General features: G+C 42.9%; 1 protein-coding gene across 1 annotated transcript in view; it reads left to right on the top strand.

The window, feature by feature from the left end:
- GRPR (gastrin releasing peptide receptor) overlaps positions 1-18,920 on the top strand; it is a 45,751-nt gene extending 26,831 nt beyond the window's left edge. Inside the window, exons 2-3 of the mRNA XM_006029392.2 lie at positions 7,973-8,324; positions 17,579-18,920. Of these exons, the coding sequence (XP_006029454.1) occupies positions 7,973-8,324; positions 17,579-17,971 (745 nt within the window). The 3' untranslated portion in view covers positions 17,972-18,920. The remainder of the gene's footprint in view (positions 1-7,972; positions 8,325-17,578) is intronic.
- The last annotated feature ends 354 nt before the right edge of the window (positions 18,921-19,274 follow it).

The following is a 19,274-nucleotide window of genomic DNA, read 5'->3' as shown; positions in this document are numbered from 1 at the left end:
TCAGCAGGGCAGTTAAGAACATATTAGTATTTGACACTAGGGAACTTCTGAAATAATGTTTAGGTATCCCCCAAATATGCAGATATGACCAAGTGCAAGAGTTAAATACATTAAGTTTGGATGCTTTATTCTGATCCAACACCTATCAATGGAAAAATGTCTCATTTAATTGAAAGAGCAACACTACAATTTTCATTACTATTCTTGGACAATATATTACTCACTGTACATAGGTCAATATGGAGGTGCCTTCTAGGGATTTATGATCATTTTGAATCTAGCGTGTAGCAACTTAACAGGTAACAAAACAAACAAGGGGCTATGATGCTGAGTGGACACGGAAGATTTTAAACCAGTTTTAACCAGTTGTCCTGGTCTTTTTGAGTAGGAATGGCTTCCTTATCCCTGTTATACTTCAGGGTTTTGGCCAACATTACAAACTGTTATTGTGCTCCTGCTAGTTATTATGTTTGATATGCCTACTTAGGAGAGGGAAACTTGGAATCAGCATTTTATCAGTCAGCTTGATTCTTCACAACTCTACAAATAGTCAGTCACATCCTCCAGTGATAGCTAGTGCTCAGGCAATAAGTTTTGCCTCCACAGTAGTAACCTGAACCCTATATAGTTCATGCAGTCTGCGGTATGTTTCATGATAAGTCACAATAGCCATCACTAGAGACTGCACAATCCAATATTTTGCAAATTGGAAAGAAGATGATATGTATCCTACTAGCAGATAAAATAAATCTTCAGGAAAAATAAATGCATAGGCCCCTGCTAAACATTACACATATTACTCAATTAAGTGGTTAATCGTGAATAAATTTAGACAGGCCACACATGCAAAGTAATTGTCACAGCATAAAAATGTCCATTCAGTTATAAAAAGAGCCAACCAGCTACAAAATTAGTGCTTGAAAATTTGTAACAACTCTGTTGCTGGTTTCTATCCAGCTTTCATTTGGCCATGTGGCAGGGCCCATAGAAAAAGTAAGAGGACTTCAAACAGATGCTGGTCAGACCTGAGGTAATAGTGGAACTGTCACATAAAAATGCAGAAGGCGAAGAGCATAACTAACTTGCTTTAAAGTTATGAGTGTCTTACTGCACATCTTGAAATGAAGATGAGTGTTTTTTTAATGAATTATAAACTTCATGGTTGATTAAACTTCAACAGCAAAATTCTTGGAAAAAAAGTGCTATGGAAAGAAAGACTGGAGCCATGTTTAGTAACAAATGAGTAGCCTGGCTTTTCACTCTTTGAACTTTGGGGACACAGAATACTCTGACACTTATATACTCTATATAGCCTCTGCACTAGATCAGTCCTAGCATATCACACACTTCTTTACCCCATATAGAAAAAACAAGAACACAAGCTTACACATCATTATATGAATGGAAGCCAAATTTAACATGAGAAGATTGGATGGAAGGATTCTATTGAAACATAAGCTAGGAAGAGTCCCATTAAAATATTGGTAACAGCAGATGCCTATTAGATCAATGCCAGCAAGTTAAATAATAATCCCCAAAATGAAAATAAATTACCTAAACCCACTGTACAATATAGATCTTGTTGCCCTGTGGGGTCAGGCCAACTCTCAGGATCTCAATATTGCACTGTTAGACAGGAGGGTGTGACACAATGCACATATACAAACACACAAATCAATTAGGTGTATAGACACACACACTACCAGCTCAGGCACATACATATCCAAACCCGCCGAGGCACATGCATACCTATCACCAAGTCAAGCACATACATTATACACCCCAAAAGTTAGACACAGATCACTAATTAGTATATCATGCACACAATGCCATATATATATATATATATACACACACACCAGCTCTCACACATACAACCCAACTACACATACACATAGGTAAGTTCCTAACATGGATGGTACAGCGTGTATGTGTGTGCTTGGGGGAAGGTTTAAGGTCAAGTGGCCCCAGGGTTACTTGAGGTCGCTGGTGCTGGGGTGGAAGCAAGGGGAAAAGCCTGGTGAAAAGGAGGAGACAGCCAGGAAAGAGAGAGGCAGAAGGCTGGGAGATTGGGGCTGGAAACTGAGGCTGAAAGCTGGGAGATCAGGGGGCAGATAAATGGTGGCAAGGAGTCAGGAAACAGACAAAAACTCAACTCGAGGTTTCACAATAACAGGTTTATTAAACAGACAGCACACCACATAGCCCCATGAAGTTATTGGTTCTCACACACACACACACACACACACACACACACAAAATGGTAGCAGGAGAAAGAGACTCAGTGGAAGGGTTGGAGTCCAGGTAGGGAAGAGAAACAGAGTTGAAGTCCTTTGCTTGGGAAGGAAGGTGGGTGATAGCTACCTATCCTTGGCTGTGAGTTGATCCTCGATGGCCAGTCAATGGCCACCTCTTCTCCAGCAAGGTGTTGTCCAGAGAGGGGTTGCCGGCAGGGCCTCTGGGTGGATAGGTGGTGCGGCATGGTGCTGGTCCAGATGGAGAGGGCATCTCACTGGGTCTGTCTTCACTGCCCATTTTTATAGGGGAAGACCTTGTGTGACCCTAGTGACAGGAGGCATGCCCAGGCAAGGGTCAGTCCCTGGCATACTGAGCATGTGTGCTTCATGCAGGGATGTGCAGTTTCGGGTGTCTATATTGGGGGGGTACAATGGTAGAGTTGCTGGTTCTGCAGGGTCTTTTGTCTTTCAAATGCTGAGTTCTTGTCTCTGTTCCTGGGTGGGGTCCATGGTTCCTGGATGAATCAATGCGAGGTGATGGCTCAGTCGTTACAGGCCATTCAGTAGAGGCCTGCTACCATTGTATTTCAATCATTCCCAATCATTCTCATTCATCAAGGAACCAATTTACATGGGAGGGGTACGTGACTCATACAGTTGCAACATGGGATGCCCAGGCAGAGGACACAAGATGGAGACTTGACATATAAAATGGAAACTTGACATGACTTTGGTTCACTTATAAACACAGGCCTAAACCATACAATATCTATATGAAACAATAAAAATCAATACAAAAATGATAATAATACAATATACAACAGTAATAATCAATACAAACCTAATAATAATACAATATAAAACAGTGGATATCCAAAACCAAAAACTCGCTACCAAAATAAAAATGTCAAAGCTTATCCTAAATTTGAGCTTGCTTATGCTTGTCTATAGGGAATAGAGAGGGAGAGAATGAAAAGCCAGAAGTAATTGGGGAAGGGAAGGGAATGCATGTCTATCATTTATATATATATATATATATAAAGGAAAAATGGGGGTTTTGCTACAATCTTATACTTGCAAGCACCAGTCCTTACCAGTGTGTAGTCCCCAGTCATCAAGCATGTACCTTAATGCCTACATTAGAGAAGTTTCATTTTTAAACTTTATTTTTTGTATTACATTTCTGATAAATACCCATTCAGCCTCTCAATATGTTTCCACTTGAAAATCTTATATTTTACTTTTTTAAACCTTCTCTCTCAGGCTTTATAAAATAAAGCAGATTCCCTAATAATCAGTGTTGGTATTCTTTGCTATGTGTAGTCACATTCATCTCCTCTAAGGAAGGTATATCTTATTAATCTGCACCGATAATTTTGGAACAGATATGTTTTTATTACCTGCCTAATAAATCTTTGCTATTTCCCTTTTTTCCCTTTTCCTTTTTTTTTTTTTTTCTTTTTTTTTCTTTTAGCCAGGCCTTTTATTATTTATGCATAGTACTGTATATGAGTGCTATGAAAATATTCTGCCTATGGACAGATGGTAAGTCAAATGCAGGATGTTCTTATTGTAGATAAAATTACCACCTTTAGTCCCTGATTCAGTAAAAAAAGTTTAAACAAATGCTGACTTAGCCTAAAATTCATCCTTATGCTTATCCCAATTCAGCTGAAATAGGAACCTAGCAGAAACATGACTAACAAAATACATTCTTCCCTGCTCTATTACCTATTGAATTTAAAAGAAAAAAAGAAAACCTTCTGCAAGGTTGATGCCTGTATATAAATGTTATGAGTTACAATATTATGGTAATCATACCAAAAAAAAACCCTAGGTATTAGCGGTGTGCAAAGCGGGCCATATTTGATTTGGATTCAGCTCAATTTGAGGGACAGTGATTCAATTTGTTGATTTGAATCACCGTCCCAATTCAATTCAGCTGAATTCAAATCTGAAGACTCGATGCTGATTCAGAGAATCAATGATTCAGCCATAGACACAGCTTTAAATGTTTTTTCTACATACCTCGAGGTACCAGGCATGGCTTGTGAATGCTGAGATGGTGGGCGGATGCAGCATCCACAGGAGTGGGTGTGGCCCTCCTGCATGCTCAACGGTGGACCCAGAAGTGGACCAGAAGTACTTCCAGTCCACTTCCAGGTCCACCACCGAGTGCGTGGGGGACCCCCGCCCCTGCATACCCCCGGCTTGGTGATCAGCTGCAGGGAGACCCCAGGTGCCCACCCAGATCCAGGAGCCACCAGTCACCGAGCTTGGGGGCGGGGGGAGGGTCCCCCGCTGGCTCCACGGCAGACCCGGAAGTGGGCCAGAAGTGCTTTGGGTCCACTTCCGGGTCCACTGCTGAGCATGCTGGGGATCCCCCACCATGCTCCCATGGGATGCTCCATCCGCCCCACCTTGAGCCACCTGGTGCCTTGAGGTATGTAGAAAAAACATTTATAATTGAATCTCTCTGAATTGATTCAGAGGGTTTCCATTTGATTCAGAGAGATTAAAGAGTCTCCTGATTCAATTCAGATTTGGAGATTAGGCCACTGAGTCAGGCCAAATCTTCACCAAATCGAATCAGCGACTGAAGCTTCGCACAGCCCTACTAGGTATGTATGAAAACCTAACTATATAGCTTTGATCCAATTAGGTATATGGAGACTTTGAGATATATGATTCTCTGTATTTACTGTGTTTAGCCCTTACTGAAGTTATCCAATCAGTGAGTGCTTTAGTCAATAATACATAGTGTGTGACACTGAGATGTTAGATTCATCTCTTGTTCCTGTATTGTTTCTAATAATCTACTTCCTGGCCTTCTTATCTCTCAGTGCAGACAGAAATAACTTTTGTAACCTTTCTAAGTGTACTTGGAAACATTTTTAAAGGGCTGTGTTTCAGCTGTCACAACCCAAGGGTGTGATTTTTGTGTGTGCGCGCTTCGGCACTGCTGAATTATTTCCCGCCACTCGTAGCTTTCTTTGCAGGGTGCATTTCTTAGTTGCAAAAAGAGAAGTGCACGCTGCAAGGAGTTCCCGCCATTTGTATTCAGATTTGTGCCCCACTATTGGCGAGTTCTAAATTATTCCCACGTGGCGGCTAGCGATTGGCTTGCTAGCCGTATAAGAGGCTTGAGTGGTTTCCGCCCAAGTTGGAGGACTCCACGACTATCAGGAGGAGGAGAACTTCACGTCTCGTGAAGATCTCTAAGTGCTGCGGAGCCTATCGGACCCAGCGTGTATCTCAAGAAGGCTATAGGGGTCTGATCAACCTCTCGCCTCTCCCCGTTGCCGCCTGATCCCTCGACGTACCCTTCCCTGCGCGCAAGTTCCACGGAGCCTAGCAAACTTCGTGTGAGTGAATCCAGAGCTCTACCTGGGTTCGAGTCCTGCAGTTTTTTTTCTTCCCGTCGCCGAAACCCCATTGCGACGTACTCTCGAGGTTTTTGTTCACCTTCCCGTCGCCAAAACCCCATTGCGACATACCCTCATGTTCTGCAGGTTCGAGTTTTGTTTTGTTTTGTAACTGCAACTCAAGCAAGTTTTCCTGCCTGCACCGCGACCATCTTCGGTGTAAGTAAAATAATCTTAAATCAACCACTAAGCGTCCGTGCCTAATTCTAGTGTGCTGCCTGTCTTCCCCGACCCGGCGTGTCCAGGCTGCTGGCCACAGCCCGCCGCGAAAAAGAAAACCCCTGAGGGCCTCAGACCGCTCCCGGCCCGCACATCAGCCAGGGAACATTTATACATCCCCTGTCACATCCCTGGGTTGAATGCCTTAAAATAGTTATGGCTGCATGCAGCCATGGCTCTCCAGTTAGAAGGTTGCACAGGGAGCAGAAGATATTTCTGCTGGAGCAGAAAGCTGGAGAGGAGAGGTTAGTAGGTTATTGCGGGCCATGTCGGGGACTATAGGGGCCTGTGGAAGCAGGGTCTCCCTGCTGCTAGGTTTGCAATTCATAGGAAACTTATTGCATAAACCTGTTCTCTTCCCCTCTCACCAGTGGGAGTGAGGAGACGGGTGGGAGAGCTCAATGTTCTGGTGGCAGCAAGGGGCAAGACAGAAGGCATGGTCCTCCTAGGTACTGGCAATGCATCAAGCCCTGGCAGCACCCCGAGCACTGGAGCAGGATGATACAGCTCGATAGTTTGGCAGGCTGTCAGTCCACCCTGCTCTCCCTTCCACCGCTCTGGAGCACTATAGGATTTTGGAGGAACCATGGGCCCCCTATCCCCATGCATTCTTTACAAGAAATGAAATGTTCCCTAAGTAGTACCACATTTGTGCAGGTGGCCCTTGAAAGTGTATCAAAGGTATTTGAAATGTTTCAGTTGTTAGTTCTGTCCACACACTTTGTAATAGTTATGCAGATGTATTGGGCAGAGGTTGGGATCTATAATATGCTGTTATATAAAAAGACTGCAGTTTTTAGTCTATGATATGACTTAACCACTAATTTAACAGTTATTTGTTTTCCTTCGTAACCCTTAAAAGGGGAGAGCAAACAAAATATATCTGGCTTGTAAATTACATATAGTTTTCATTATCATGAGACTGAGTAACACTGTATGAAATTTGCATTGTTATTTCCAAAAACCCCTGACAGATGTTCATTTTAAGGCTTGATGGGATGTGATCCCTGATCCCAAAAGTCATGCCTCCTGCCATGCCATGTGCATGGCACAAGGTACAACTCTGAGATTGGGAATCATATCAAAATCACACCATATGTGCCAACTCAGGGAGAGCTGATTCTTGGCCACCAGCCACACCTTAAATTTAAGGTGCCATGCAAACAAGAGATAGATAGATAGATAGATATGGTAGAACATATTTATATAATGCTGACCATTTTTACGACTTGTTCCTCATTTTACAGCACATTGAACTGAGTGCACATACAGCACCCTTCCTATTTACACTGAAATTAACATGTTAAGATGTTAAATATGTGTAATAAAATTATTAAATATGAAGCATGGACTTTGACACATGTACATCAATCCAGATTTCTTTTTATATGTGGCTATTTCATTTCAAGGTCTTCTCATTGCATTTATGGGTTGTATGTGCAGTTTGCTTGTGCATTGAATTGTAACCCAAAGGATCTCTGTTGAGTATGAGATGCAATTTCTTTCTTTAAGACATCTGTTCTAAAAACAGTAGTTACTTGGAGTGGTTATAATTAAATACAAGCAAATGGAAATTTCAACCTGAAAGACAAAAGGTAATTAGAGTGGACATAATGTCTTCTATAATTTTGAAAAACATATGGGCTGACTTTCAGAGCGCTGTGTATTCACAATTTCCGTTGACATTAATGGCAGCTTTTACAAGCTCTTTCAGCAATATCTAATCTAGTTTCCATGAACAATACTGAAGGGTATACACTAATGTATGTTTGGCAAGTAAAATCTGACTTATTTTACTTCCTCTTGATTCCATTTGTACATATACGCACAAATTTCTGGATATATAGATTGCGATCTATCTATCTATCTATCTATTGAAATGATAGATAGATAGATAGATAGATAGATAGATAATATTTCAGAATACATATATGGACACATTTCAGAATACATCTGTTAAAAATCAATACACTGATGGTCTTTTCTCCTGAAAAGGGAAGTAGTTCAGGATTGGACAAGAATAAATTTGTCCCAACCCGAGTAATGTTCAGTGTTGTCATTAGTAAAAGGGTCATTTCTTTTTGTTCTTAGGTATAAAGCAATAGTGAGACCAATGGATATCCAGGCCTCCCATGCGTTCATGAAGATTTGTGTGAAAGCTGCTATTATTTGGATTTTATCTATGCTGCTTGCCATTCCTGAAGCTGTATTTTCTGACATGCACCCTTTCCATGATAAAGGCACTAACAAAACATTCATCAGTTGTGCTCCCTACCCACATTCTGATGGCCTGCATCCAAAAATTCATTCAATGGCTTCATTTCTGATCTTTTACATCATCCCTTTGTCAGTCATTTCAGTTTATTATTATTTCATTGCTAAAAATTTGATCCAGAGTGCTTACAACATGCCAGTGGAAGGAAATGTCCATATGCGGAAACAGGTATGAATTTACTTCTAATTGCAAGAGTGACATGTTGCATGCCCAGGAGTTGGAGTGATCTGAAACTTGTATCTTGTACAACGAATTTTGCAATAAGAAGGCATAGATCTCTTATGTTAATACTGGTGGCACAAATAGGTCAGAGGTGTGAGAATATGACCCTGTCATTGTACAATATGAATCAGTTAAACTGGTTTGGGGCTCTGAATACATATACGTAAGCCTGGTTGGTTACCATGGCAAACACAGTAGGAAATATATGCCGGAGTTTGAAAATGTATTGACTAGGATACATAAAGGGAAAAGAATCAGAGCAAGACAAAGTGTTTTAAAATTGAAATCTAGTGGATATACAAAAAAAACTTAATTAAAAATTATCAAAGCCCCCTTTTCAGAGATAGGATTATCAGTTAAAGTCTTATATTCTGTCAAGCCATCCAGAGAGAAGAAAGAACTACAACTCAGATCTGTTTTCAGTTCTGAGTTGTAAAGAATAGTCACTTTCTTTGTTATGACAAAACAGACATGTAAAAATAAAGGGGAAGAAGCAGGGCAGTAAATGTGGGGGAAATTCTACCTTTATATTGACGTTCTCATGATACAAAGTGGCCAGTCAGTTATTGAGTGGTGCTGTGGCCTGCTAGATTGGCCATGGCTGCTGCTGCTCTGGACTTGTGCTTGCTTGCCTGGTCTTGAACATTACCTGGCTGTTTGGGTCAGATCCCTCCCTTTGACAAGTCTTCCTCTGGCAGGGCAGGATGGACTGTTTCCTTATGGGGTGCACTGCAGTACAGCTGGAATTGCGGAGAGAGGAAGAGAAGAAGAGAGGACAGGAGGAGGGTAATAGGCAACAGAAAGGAATATTTGAGGGAAGGGAAGACAGAGGTGGGTCTCTGTGGGATCCTTATAGGTGCAGTGGTGTTAATTATGCATCCCTTCTGGTGCGTGGAAGTTGGGGTGTCACAATGATGCTGTGATCTTCAAGGCCACAAATAAACAAAGGACAAATTCCCTAGAGCAAAGGGAAGACCCGACAGCCCTTATTCCTCTTATGGGAAACCTTCAGTTCTTCATTCTTCCCTTGAAGTAACTTTTCCTAAGGAACACAAGAGGAGGTTATATGAGAAATAGCCCAGCCCCTTATTATTTCTCTGCTAATTAGCCAAATTTCCAACACACCAATTTTGTCCCTTCATTTGTAGTAACAGAGTGCATCTACATGTGTAATTAAATTGACACGATAAACCCCAACACGGTTCATGCCAGGTTTATTGCTCCTGGGCACAGCATTTACACATGCACCTGGGACCACAGCATGTTGAGCCAGGGCAGAGCAGTCCCGACTGGCAGAAGGTCCTGGGGGTCAGCTCCTGCTCAGCTCAACATGCTGAGGAGGGGCTGGCTGGGGCATGAGGCTGCTACTGGCTGCTGTGGGGCTAGCCAGCAGGCAGCTCTGTACTGTAGCACCCTTATGTCTCAGTCAGCCCTGGTCACCGTCTACATGTGTGTTGTGGTACAGTAAATAACTTTGTTGTAAACTAGTACTTGTGATGGGCAGTACTATCCTATGGCAGAGTTAATTGGTTTACTCTGGCCTAATAGCACCACTCATGTAGATGATAATGCTTTAATGTGGAGCTACTTAGGCAACTCTACGATAGTGTATCATGTAGCTACACCCACTTGCTTCTCTTTTATACCAGACATGATCTCAATATACCCCTGCTTTATATCTTGGATAGGCTTTTGGATTTGGACAAATTCAGTCTCCATTTTTCCATTTTGTCCTTTCCTACCAGCTGTTATTGTTAACAGTAGAGAAATGTTTTATAAACCTTCATTTGGTGTCTTATAGCTGAACTCACTATTGAGGCAAAAAAGCTAAGACCCAATTAATACAACAGTTCTCTGTTCCCATTTAGTGGTTGGAGATGTATTGGTCTAAGACTGATCCAGTGAAAGAGGGCTTAACCTTAGTCTAAATGAACAATATACGCTGGTTTAAATTGGTTTTTAAACTGATCCAAGCATTTGTGTGGATATATCTATTTGAGAAGGGGGATGGTTTGATTTATATTTGTTCCCAGTTGACTTAAACTAAGATGAAGCAACCCATTTTTGTTCCAGAGCATGTATAAATTCATAAAATCATAAAAAACAGGGTTGGAAGGGACCTCAGGAAGTCATCTAGTCCAACCCCCTGCTCAAAGCAGGACCATTCCCAATTACATCATTTGAGCCAGGGCTTTGTCAAGTCAGGTCTTAAAAATCGCAAAGGATGGAGATTCCACCACGTCTCTAGGTAACTTGTTCCAGTGCTTCACCACCCTCCTGGTGAGAAAGCTTTTCCTAATATCCAATCTAAACCTCCCTTGCTGCAACTTGAGATGATTGCTCCTTGTTCTGTCATCTGCAGGGATCCTGTTTTTTTCTGTTTAAAAATCACATATTCTCTGATAAAAAAACCCAAATCCGCAATTAAAATGAAACACCACTATATATAGGTATCAATTGATCACAATGTTTTATGGATATATTTACAATTTTCAAGAAATTTGGAAGCCTACTAGTGCCTCAATCACTATAATAAAATACATTCTAAGTACCTATAAATTTTGGTATTTGATTTTGGGTTTTTTATCACGGAAATCAGAGCTCCCCCTACCCCTTTTGCTCACCAGGAATCAGGTCCAGTCTTCTCCCAAGCCACAGCCCCCCAGCCCTGCTTGTGCCCTTCACTCCCCACCCACAGCCCCCCAAGCCCTGCTAATGATCTTCACTTCCCACCCACAGCCCTCCCACAGCCCAGATGGTGCCCCTCACTCCCTGCCCCCTCCAGAGGGGACCCCAGCTGCCAGGGCTATGGGACCAGGGACCCAGGTCCACAGCCTCCTGCCCTCTGGAGCAGCACCTGAACCCCAGCTGCTGCCCATGGGCGGCAGTGACTGCTGCAGCAGAGCAGAGTTCAGAGCCCAGCTCTCCCTCCTCCACAAGCAGCATGGCCCATTGTGGGGGTGGGGGTGGGGACAGGGGCAGGCTGCCTGTTGCGGGGTTGGGCTCCAAGCACTGCTGCCCTCCCCCAGGGCCTCTGTAACCCAGTGGGTGGGACCCAGGACAGCAGAGCAGGGCCAGGCAGAGATTCAGAGAGACCTAGATAAATTGGAGGATTGGGCCAAAAGGAATCTCATGAAGTTCAACAAGGAAAAGTGTAAAGTCCTGTACTTGGGATGGAACAAACCTATACACAGGGACAGGCTGGGGACTGACTGCCTGGGCAGCACCTCTGCAGAAAAGGACCTGAGGGTTACAGTGGACAATAAGCTGAATATGAGCCAGCAGTGTGCCCTTATTGCCAAGAACACTAACAGCATACTGGGTTGCTTTGGTAGGTGTGTTGCCAGTAGGTCAAGGGAAGTGATTCTTCCCCTCTATTCAGCATTGGTGAGGCCACATCTGGAGTATTGCGTTCAGTGTTGGGTCCCCCACTACAGAAAGGATGTGAACAAATCGGAGAGAGTCAGGCAGAGGACAACAAAAATGGTTCAGGGGTTGGGGGACATGACTTATGAGGACAGGATGAGAGAACTGAACTTACTTAGTCTAGAGAAGAGAATATTGAGGGGAGATTTTATAGTAGCCTTCAACTATACTTGAAGGGAGGTTCAGAAGAGAATAGAGCTAGACTGTTCTGACTGGTGGCAGATGACAAAACAAGGAGCAATGGTCTCAAGTTGAAGCAAGGGAACTTTAGGTTAGATATTAGGAAGAATTTTCTCACTGGGGGGATAGTAAAACACTGGAAGAAGTTAACCAGAGAGGTTGTGAAATTTCCATCCTTGGAAGTTTTTAAGACGCAGCTAGACAAAGCTTTGGCTGGGATGATCTAGCTGGGGATGGTCCTGCTATGAGCAGGGGTTGGACTAGATGTCCTCCTGAGGTCTCTTCTAACTCTAATTTTCTATGTTCTATGGTTCTAAAACCGGGCCCAGGACTGACCCCTGGGACACTCCACTTGACATTGGCTGCCAACAAGACATTGCACCATTGATTACTACCCGTTGAGCTCAACAATCCAGCCAGCTTTCTATCCACCTTACAGTCCATTTATCCAAACTATTCTTCCTCAGCTTGCAAGAATGCTGTGGGAGATGGTATCAAAAGCCTTGCTATGGTCAAGATATATTATGCCCACTGCTTTCCCCACATCCATGGAGCCAATTATCTCACCATAGAAGGCAATCAGGTTGGTCAGGCATGACTTGCTCTTGGTGAATCCATGCTGACTGTTCCTAATCACCTTCTCCAAGTGCTTGAGGATTCCTTGAGGATCTGCTCCATGATTTTCCTGGGGACTGAGGTGAGTCTGACTACTCTGTGGTACCCTGGATCTTCCTGCTTCCCTTTCTTAAAGATGGGCACTATATTTTCCCTTTTCCAATTGTCTGGGACCTCCCATAGTTGCCATGAGTTTTTAAAGATGATGGCCAGTGGCTCTGCAGTCACATCAGTCCACTCCCTCAGCACCCTTGGAGGCTGGCCCCATGGACTTGTACATGTCCAGCTTTTCTAAATAGTCCCTAACTTCTTCTTTCATCACTGAGGGCTGCTCACCTTCTCCCCAAACAGTGCTTCCTAGTGCAGTAGTCTGGGAGCTGACCTTACCTGTGAAGACTGAGGTAAAAAAAGACATTGAGTATTTCAGCCTTTTCCTCATCATTTGTCACAAGGTTGCCTCCCCCATTCAGTAATGGACCCAACACTTTCCCTGACCTTCCTCTTATTGCTAACATACTTGTAGAAACCCTTCTTGTTACCCTTCACATCCCTTGCAAGCTGAAACTCCAGTTGCGCTTTGGCCTTCCTGACTTCATCCCTGCATGCCCGAGCAATACTCTTGTACTCCTCTCAAGTTGTTTGTCCAGGCTTCCACTACTTGTAAGATTCCTTTTTGTGTTTTAGCTCACTGAAGAGTTTTCTGCTAAGCCAAGCTAGTTGTTTGCCACATTTGCTATTTTTTCGGCACATTGGGAAGATTTTTTCCTGCATCCTCAGTAAGGTTTGTTTAAAACACAACCAGCTCACCTGGGCTGCTTTTCCCCTCAGATGGCCAAGCTAGTTGTTTGCCACATTTGCTATTTTTTCGGCACATTGGGAAGATTTTTTCCTGCATCCTCAGTAAGGTTTGTTTAAAACACAACCAGCTCACCTGGGCTGCTTTTCCCCTCAGATGGACCTCCTAGGGGATCCTGCCCATCAGTTCCCTGAGGGAGCCAAAGTCTGCTTTTCTGAAATCCAGGGTCCTTGCTCTGCTGCTCTCCTTTCTTCCTGTTGTCAGGAACCTGAACTTGATCATCTTGTGGTCACTGCTGCCCAACTTGCCATCCCCTTTTACATCTCCAACCAATTTTTCCCTGTTTGTGAGCAGTAGGTCAAGAACAGCATGGCCCCTAGTTTGTGTCTCCAGCACTTGCACGAATAAATTATCTCCAATACTCTCCAAAAACTTCCTGGGTTGTCTGTGCACTGCTGTATTGCCCTCCCAGCAGCAGATGTCACGGTGATTGAAATCCCCCATGAGAACCAGGGCCTGTGATCTGGAAACTTCTGCTACTTGTCTGAAGAAAGCCTCATCTACCTCATTCTCCTGATTTGGTGGTCTATAGCAGACACCCACTACAACATCACCTTTGTTGCTCTCCCCTCTAACCTTAACCCAGAGACTTTCAACAGGCCTATCTCCAGTTTCATACTGGAGCTCTTAGCAATCATACAGCTCTTTTACATACAGCGCAACTTCTCCTCCTCTTCTCCCCTGTCTGTCCTTCTTGAACAGTTTATACCCATCCATGACAGTACTCTAGTCATGCGAGCTATCCCACCAAGTCTCTGTTATTCTAATGACATCATAGTTCCTTGATTGTGTAAGAAATTCCAATTCTTCCTGCTTGTTTTCCAGACTCTGTGCATTGGTGTACAGACACCTGAGGTGACTAGCTGATTGCCCTACTTTCCCAGGAAGAATGAGGCCTCCCCTGTTATCCCCTCCTGCTTGTGCTTCCTTCAGGTCCCCCACTTAAAATTGATTTAGCTCCCCCACTTAAAATTGATTGAATTAAAACAACTTTCTCACACAGTCCATTTGTTATATGGTAGTACAGCATGGGTGTAACAATATGCTTCCTGCACATTAAAAAGTGGTCTATCCACAAAATATTTTACTTGTGTTCCTTTTGAATATTTATATGTTGCTTTCTTCCATTCTGCCCATACTCCTGCTGGTTTGACAACTGCTTTGATTAATGAGCAAAGTGGGGCAGAAATAAAAATAGTCATTTTTCTTCCGTCTTCCCCACTTTTGGTTTTATGGACTGAGTTATAAGGATAGCAAAAAGACATTCTGCTCTCGCACAGTTAGTCAATTATTTTCCTCCTGCGGTGCATTCAGTAGCTATAGGTCTCTGTCTGAGATAACTGATATTGATTTCTTTCTTCCATTGTTTCCTTTCTTTCTAGTGCAGATGTGGGCCACAAGACAGTCAGCAAATTAAAGAAACACTTTAAAAGAATATATAGTTCAGTGGTAGAGATACCAATCCCAACAGCTTTAATTTTCAGTCAGTTCTTGGGAGAGCTTTGGCTTTCCCATGGTGTATGTTAAACCTTTCTGAATTCAATAGCTAATTTTCAGCCTTTACTATTAGAAAGAACACAAAATCATGACATGCTAGGCCGGTGTCTTGTTGCTTATTCCCTGCATGAACAAGGAATGATCCATTTGAGAAACTCAATTCTTAATTTATGGACCTTTGGGAAGTTAATCTTTCATGTGGACAACAGATATATTTGATTTGCCTTATTGGATCAGAAGACAAAAGCCCCAGATCCACCTCATTCAATATCCAGTAGGGGTGTGTGAAATGGGCCATATTCAATTCAGATTCGGCCCAATTCAAGGGATAGTGATTCTATTCATTGATCTGGATCACTGTCCTGATTCAATTTAGCTGAATCTGAATCTAAAGATTCGATGCTGATTCGTAGAATCAGTGATTCAGCCATAGACACAGCTTTAAATGTATTTTTCTATATACTTCAAGGTACCAGGTGCGGTTTGTGAATGTTGCAATGATGGGGCAGATGGAGTGTCCCACAGGAGCACAGGGGGCCCCCCCATGTGCTTGGCAGCAGACCCGGAAGTGGATCAGAAGTACTTCCAGTCCACCTCCGGGTCTGCAGCCAAGCACGTGGAGGACCTCCCCTGCATCCCTCCAGCACAACGATCAGCCCTGGGGAGACCCTGGGTGCCCCCCCAGACCCAGGAAGCACCAGTTGCAGAGCAGGAGGAGTGGGGGGGGGGTCCCCTGCATGCTCCACTGCAGACCCAGAAGTGGACCAGAAATGCTTCTGGTCCACTTCTGAGTCCACAGCCAAGCATGCTAGGTAGCCCCCCCCACACACACACACTCTCCCATGGAATGCTCCATCCACCCCAGCATCTCAAAAGTGGACCAGAAGTGCATCTCAGTGTTCACGAGCCACCTGGTACCTTGAGGTATGTAGAAAAAGCATTTCAAGCTGTGTCTATGTCAGAATCATGGAATCTCTCTCAATCTCTCCGAATCGATTTAGAGGGTTCTGATCCAATTTGGAGAGATTAAATGGTCTCCTGATTCAATTCAGATTTGGAAATTTGGCTGCTGAATCAGGCTGAATCTCTGCCAAATCGAATCAGCAACTGAAGCTTTGCACAGCCCTAGCAGCCAGTATCTAATAACACGATCCACATGCCTGACTGCAGTACTCTGCATAAGGCAAAACATGCATTTTTAAAAGGATAGGCTGATCCAATTTTTCTATAGATCTCATAAGTTTTAATACCTTAAATGAGTTCCCTCTAATTCTTTCTCCAAGGGAAAATGTGTGTAATATCTACAGACTTAGATCAATCCTTGCCACACCCTTAAGTGTCCTTGTTGCCTTCTCTATATCCTTTTAGTCTTACCTCTGTCACTGCTAAAAATGAGGCAGTCAGAACTGAACAGCTTGTAAGGCTCTGGTTGTGATCATGTGGTCCATGGATGTAGAAAAGCAGAGGGGCCACGGGCATTGTGCATGACTTCAGGACTTGCTTAGGGAAATGGGCTAGTGGCAAGTGTTGAACTAGAAGCAGAAGGTGAAGAGGTAGGACAGTGACCATAGAGGGGAGTTCATACTCAATTATCCTGGCAGTGCAGCCTCTATACCAGCAAGCTCCTGGTGACATTAAGCAAGGTTTTCCAAAGGTTCCAGTTGGGTAAAGCAGCTTGGTTTATTTTCTCTTCTGGATGGTGCATCACATCCTAGGTCCAGTCTGCATTAAGAAGAAAGGTGTGTTTTACAGTAACATTGCTAATATTAGTGTTCCTTGCCTACATACATACCCTTTGTGTGCAGGCAAGGAAAGCTGTAGCTTTACTTTTGCTACAGCTGGTTGGGTTGAAATTTAAGCTTTTCCTTCGGATTGCTTCCTGGGGTTCACCTTAACCAACTAAAGTAAGGTAAAACTGAAGTCCATACAATGTGTTAGTCCATACAATGTGTTAGTGGTCACCTTTTAAAAAATACCTTTCCTTAGTGCAATGCAGGCCTAAGAAAGTCTTACAGTCCATCTTGCTCCTCTCCCATCTTGGCACCAGCTTCTTCAGCTGGAGGACTGGGGAAGTCAGTCCTGAGATAAGCCCACTACACAATTCCTTTGCATATACTCTGTAGAAAGACATCTGTCTCTTTCTGCTTCTCCAATTCAGCAACTCTTTGGCCTCCAGATACTGCACATGGGCCCAGTGGCCTAAAAGGTTTTTGTATCATATACAAACTTATATATTGTGTGGCCCAAGAAGTGCATATGTGTGTGTGTGTGTAAGTATATACAAAAATCACACTCTGGGCAGTACACCAGGTAGCACCTATCACTTGATCCTAGCTAATATGCTGCTTATTTTTATGTTTCCATTGGTCTTGCTGGGGATGTTAATATGTGACTGAGAATTAGGGGTGTAACTGAGTTTTATCCTAAAGTCAGAAATAAGTTTATTGCGGGGTAGAGGCAGAGACTGAAGTCACTTCAGTCCACATTCTCCTGTACTCCTCTTATCTCTCACATGCCCCTAAACTCTTGTAATAGAAGTAGCTAGCTTCCAATTTCCAATTTTACCAGCTTTTGACAAAGTGAGGAACTTCGCTAATGTATGTTTGTTTCCCTTTGTTCTTTTCAGATTGACTCTCGTAAGCGTCTAGCCAAGACAGTGTTGGTGTTCGTGTGCCTCTTTGCTTTCTGCTGGCTTCCCACTCACATAATCTATTTATACCGGTCCTACCACTATTCAGAGGTGGACACTTCACTGTTGCACTTCATCACCAGCATCTGTGCTCGAATCCTAGCATTTACTAGCTCTTGTGTGAACCCTTTTGCTCTGTACTTGCTTAGCAAAAGCTTCAGAAAACAGTTCAACAACCAACTGTTCTGCTGCAAGGCCCGTCTCCTCATAAGATCTCAAAGCATGGGCAGAAGCACCACTCGAATGACCTCCCTCAAGAGCACCAACCATTCAGTGGCTGCATTTAGCCTCATCAATGGCAACCACATCTGTCATGAGGGCTGCGTATAGGATACACAGCCAGGGACGCCTTGGAAAACGATCATCTTTAGCAAGTTAGTGTCACTGTGTGCTGTGTCTTTAGCAAGTTAGTGTCACTGTGCTTGTGGGGCTAGTGAGTAACACACACATAAAAAAACTCAACAGCATTCAAAGAACTTCAGGGTGCTTTAAGCAGCTGAGGTGTAATTCAGAACTGGGGAGCAGTCCTACATAGCAGATAATTAAGGGCTTGACACTGTGTTGAACACCTCCTGTGATGTGCTGAACTCCTACTGGTTTTACAAAGAGTTAAGTGCATTCAGCACCTTGTATGATCACTGGCTCTAAGACTAATCTTGCGTTCCTCTGTCAATTTGTACTTAAGTCCTAACTTGGGCAGTCACACAAAAACTGTGGTAAGGGCAGCAAGATTTGTTCAAGTGCTTGCATGAAACAATGTAATAGTATATTTTACCATGGGGTGTGTGTGTGTGTGTGTGTGTGTGTGTGTGTGTATAGGCTAAAATCAGTCCATTTAAATGAAGAATACCCTTTTACAAAGAAGTGAAACATAGATCATTTACTAGAACCATCAAGTATTTATAAATGTTATGAGTGCAGTATTAATTCACTGTGTAAGAAGATTTTAAGAGTGTTGTTTACTGGAGTTGGTTGGCCCCTTCTGAAATCAGGGGTATCTTGTACAATATCAGTGTGAAAGCAGCAACATTGGAATAAATGTGAGTTGGAATATGTTTACAGTTTTCAGGTGTATGCACTTTGTCATAATATAGAGAAAGCTCAGCGCTTTCTAAGAGTTTTTGACTCTTCTTTTCTCTTTTGGGTTCAGGACAATGGGCATCACATTATTAAATGAAACAGAATTTTAGTTTGCGTTAAATCAAGGATGAACAATAAATGTAAAATGAAGCACAGGAATTCTTCATGAGGATGTACTGTAAATATATGCTGTATAGAGGAAGCCATTAAAAATATATAGCCCAGTCTCTAACTCATTATACTGGCCACATTTCTGTACCTCCACTGAATGTAATGGGGTTACAGCTTATATAACTGGTTTAACAGCTAGGAAAATCAGGCTTTCAGTATTTTCATTCCACCATAGCTATGATGTTGTGGCATCTGTTTTTCTAAGAGTAGGAAGATGGTTCAAATGGGGTAGGGATTAGGCTGTACAATTAAAAAAACTATTAAAATGCTGTAACTCAGAGCAAAAATCAACTAGTAAAGCAGTAAATGCTGAGGTTTTAAATGGCTCACACCACAGACTTTTCCCACACAAACAGGAAATAATAAAACCAGCAAAACTTTA

This window comes from Alligator sinensis, unplaced genomic scaffold (assembly GCF_000455745.1).
Source record: "Alligator sinensis unplaced genomic scaffold, ASM45574v1 scaffold1192_1, whole genome shotgun sequence".
Classification (NCBI taxonomy): domain Eukaryota; kingdom Metazoa; phylum Chordata; order Crocodylia; family Alligatoridae; genus Alligator; species Alligator sinensis.
The sequence above is the reverse complement of the archived record's forward strand: the minus strand, read 5'-3'. Positions and strand labels throughout refer to the sequence as shown.